The 4,078-nt window shown below is 50.9% G+C and overlaps 1 protein-coding gene across 1 annotated transcript; it reads left to right on the top strand.

Moving 5' to 3' along the window:
- Positions 1-520: 520 nt before the first annotated feature.
- LOC110582085 (pleckstrin homology domain-containing family M member 1-like) lies at positions 521-4,071 on the top strand (the record flags this gene model as incomplete). The annotated part of the gene is made up of 3 exons (XM_044912446.1): positions 521-647; positions 1,965-2,212; positions 3,912-4,071. Coding segments are annotated over exons 1-3 (456 nt in total), but the record flags the coding sequence as incomplete, so codon positions are not given.
- Between the last annotated feature and the right edge of the window lie 7 nt (positions 4,072-4,078).

The raw sequence follows: 4,078 nt of genomic DNA, 5'->3' as shown, positions 1-4,078 counted from the left end.
CCTGAAGGAGAAGCAGATGTGTGGCCAGAGAGCCCTCCCTTTGGAAGCTGTTGCAGTTACCCCTGTCACTGCTGAGCTGGCAGACACCAGACTGGGACAGGAGTCAGAGGGGATAGCTGCAGGGCCCAGGCCCCGAATGTGAATTGTGAACCCCTGCTTCCTGGTCCATATGGGCCCTTGGCACCTTCAGCTGCAGCATCCCCCTTGCACCCTTAGCTCCATGTCTAAATCAGCCTTGCGCACCCTGCTTTTTGTGCCCGCACTGGGTGTGGAATCCGGGGCCCTTTCCAAGCACTGCTTGGGCTGGACCCACCCATGGCGCACAGGACTCCTCACCTCCTGAGATCCAAGCCCTCAGATTTGTTTTCCTTCCTCGCTTCCTTCCTTAAAATCCACTCTTAGCTTTTACTTTTGTATTCAAACGCCCTTCCATTGCAGTTTGAGGAAGATGGGCTGACCTGCTGCCTTAGGGGGGCAGGGTGGGGGAGGGGGTGGGAGAGAATTGGCTGGGGGTGGTGAGCTGGAACTTACTCATCTGGCCACCATCTGTCTCTGCAGGTGTCATGTGATTCTCCGAGGGTGCTGCTTTGTGAGTGGAAATGCTCTCAGTGGTGGAGAATGGACTGGACCCCCGGGCTGCCATCCCGGTAGGCAGCAAGGGAGGCTCAAGGGTGGGGAAGGGTGCACAGGACAGCCATTTCATTGATTTTTCTTGCTTTGAAATGAATGAGGACTGTCCAGAAAGTGAGGCCTCGGGTTGAGAAAAAGTTATAGCAGAGCAGGCTCTAAGGAGATCCTGCCCTTTCTAGAACATCTTATCGGTGATTAATGGGAATTTATAGAAAATGATGGTGATTTAATATAGGCTACCTGAGGACCAAGGATTTCTCCAAAGAAGGCATGCATATGACCCATAAGTACATGAAGAGATGCCTAACATCATCAGACATTAGGCAAATGCATTCAAAACCACGAGAGGCTTCTTCACACCTCTGGGGTGGCTAGAATCAGAATGACATAAGAGTAAGTGGTGGCCTTGTAGAGAAATTCGAACCCTCGTGCATTGCTGGTGGGAATGTCAAATGGTGCAGCTGTCGTGGAAAACAGTTTGGCAGTTCCTCAAAAAGTTAAACCCAGAGTTACACATGACCCAGCAGTTCCACCCCTAGCTATATACCCAGGAGAACTGAAAACACATGTGCATGAATGTTCATAGCAGCATTATAGCCAAAAAGTGGGAACAACCCAAATGTCTAGTAATGGGTGAATGGATAAATAAAATGTGGGGTGTCCACACCGTGGAATATTATGGGGCAGTAAAAAGGAAGTCCCGATACACGGCGACAGCATAGACAGACCTTGGAAATAGGCCCAGTGCAAGAAGCCAGACACAGAAGGCTGCACCCTGTATGCCTCCATGTCTACACAATGTCGAGAACTGGTAAATCCATCAAGGCAGAAAGTAGATGAGCGGTTGCCAGGGATTGGGGGAGAGGCGAATAGGGAGTGACTGCTTATGGGCACGATGTTTCTTTCTGAGGCAATGAACATGTTCTGAAATGAGGTAGTGGTTATAGTTTCACAATTCTGTGAATATACCCAAAACCATTGGACTGTATACTTTAAATGAGTGAATTTTATGCTATGTAAATTAGGTCTCATTAAAGTTGTTGTAAAAAAAAAAGAACATTAGACTTAAGAGAACATTAACATGAACTGTTTGGGCTATCAATACATCAAAAAATGTCTTTGCAAAAAAAAAATATCAGTACCCCTGGGTGGTGTAAGTATGTGATTTTCCTTTTCTTCTTTAGGCTTTGTCTTTGTTTTCTGTAATTAGCTTGTGTGAGTTTTGCTAGATAGACACACACATGGGTGCACGTGTGTGGTTGCTTGTGTCCGTGGCAATGAGCAGGTACGTTGCAGGATCTCCTAAAGGCTGTGTTATGTCTGGCGCTGACTAGGTCATCAAGAAGAAGCTAGTGGGATCCGTGAAGGCATTGCAGAAGCAGTACGTGTCCTCGGACATGGTGGTCACTAGTGAAGACGGAGATGCCAACTCCATGTGCAGTGCCCTGGAGGCTGTCTTTATCCACGGCCTGCACGCCAAGCACATCCGCGCCGAGGCCGGAGGGAAAAGGAAGAAAAGCGCCCACCAGAAGCCTCTTCCTCAGCCTGTCTTCTGGCCCTTCCTGAAAGCCGTCACCCACAAGTGAGATCAGCTGGGGAGGTTTTGTTGTGGGGAGGAGCTTCAGAGTGGGGGACACGGGGCTCTCCCTCGCCAGCTGTACGGGAAAGCAACAGAGACCCTCTGTTCTAGAACAGAGATGGGTGAGGTAGGGGTTATTGTTAGACCAAGCCTCAAGAGCCCCTCAGCCCTCAGGCAATGGCTGGGGGCTGCTTCAAGCGCCCGGCTGGTCGCCTTTAGCCGGGCCACCGTTACCACACCGTGGCAAACTGAGGTGGTTGCAACCGAGAGTGTGCGGCCTGCAAAGCCTAAAATCTTTGCTATGTGGCCTTTTACAAAAGAAGTTTGCCGACCCTGTCTTAGAATGTTTGAACATCTGTGTTGCTAAATATTATACTCGTAACAAGGGATGGCATTCTTTAAAAAAAGTGGAATCCAGATCATCTGACTATTCACCCTGGGATGGTTGTCTCCGTGGCCCTACCGCTGACCGCCTGGGCTGTGGAGCAAGCAGCTGGCCCTGGGCCTCGAAGGGCTACTTGATGCCACCTTCGGCCTGAGGTGCCTTGCCGGTCTCTATCTTCCTGCTGCCTGCCGCTGCCCCGTCTCAGGTTCTTACCCCACTCCTGGGTGACAGTGGCTTTCTCATTGTCCTCCTTAGCTCATTCTCTCTCTTTAGCCCAGTCAGCGGGGCAGCCCTGACTGAGCTGAAGCTAACCAGAGCTCGCTAACGGAGCCCCGCGGAGCTTGGTCTGCACTCCCACGGGCGAGACATGCGCAGGGCACCATGGTAGTCAGAAGAGGGGCATTTGCATCAGATCAAGGATTCAGGAACTCAGTTTGGTACATGTGGGATATGATCTTATCCAGAGCGGCCCACCAAGACGCCTGCATAAGTGTGGTCAAGTCACTTTGCTGTGTAAAAACCCGCAGGCTCTCAAATGCTAGCCTGGAGTCTGATTCACTAGGCGGGGGCCCCAGAATCTGCATCCTGACCAAGTTCCCAGGTGATCCTGATGCATAGCCAGGCGTGGGGACCACTGCCCCGCTTTGCCTTACCAGTTGCATCCTCAAGACCCTGCATTACCTGACTTTGCAACCCAATCACCCACTCCTCCTCCTCAGGTTGTAATCGGAATGTGCTCGCCACTCCTGTTACAGAGCTGTTGCTTTCCCACCCTTGGTTCCTTTTTTCTGTCAGTCCTTTGTGCCTAGAAGGTTCTCCTTCCATTTTTGCCTCTTGAAATCCCTTGCGGCCCAACTCAGATACTGCCTTTTCTATGGCATTTTTCTTACTGTGACCCGGAAATGATCGCCCACTCCCACCCCAGCTCTGCTGACAACAGGGTTCACCTCAGTGTGCCTGCGAAAGGTGGTTACCTGGAGTGAGGGCAGGACCATGTCTTTACCCTGTATCTTCACAGCTCCAAAGACTTGCACTTAGGGGCTCATCAGATGTGTGCTGGATGAGCACATGATGTCAGGGGTCCCCCAGGTAGTTGTAATGAAAATGGTGGTTATCCTTTATGACAGCAACCTCAAAAAGTTGGGGGTTATAGCTTAATATTTCTAAATTTCCCATAGAGCACTATTATCCAAGATTTTTTCAAGCCTGTGTATATGGGCAGTCGTTATTATGGGCTTTTGCTAACCAGTGGATAAAACAAGACCTTCAGTGATTGGAAATCATTTCTCGAAACAAGCCTGTCCTCCCCATCCCCAGGCACATCATCTCGGAATTGGAGCACCTGATCTTTGTGAGCACGGACGTGGGCCGCTGCCGGGCCTGGCTGAGGCTGGCCCTCAACGACGGCCTGATGGAGTGCTACCTGAAGCTGCTCCTCCAGGAGCCGGCCCACCTGTGCGAGTATTATCAGCCCACAGCCCTGC

Source organism: Neomonachus schauinslandi, unplaced genomic scaffold (genome assembly GCF_002201575.2).
Source record: "Neomonachus schauinslandi unplaced genomic scaffold, ASM220157v2 HiC_scaffold_2343, whole genome shotgun sequence".
Taxonomy (NCBI): domain Eukaryota; kingdom Metazoa; phylum Chordata; class Mammalia; order Carnivora; family Phocidae; genus Neomonachus; species Neomonachus schauinslandi.
The sequence above is the reverse complement of the archived record's forward strand: the minus strand, read 5'-3'. Positions and strand labels throughout refer to the sequence as shown.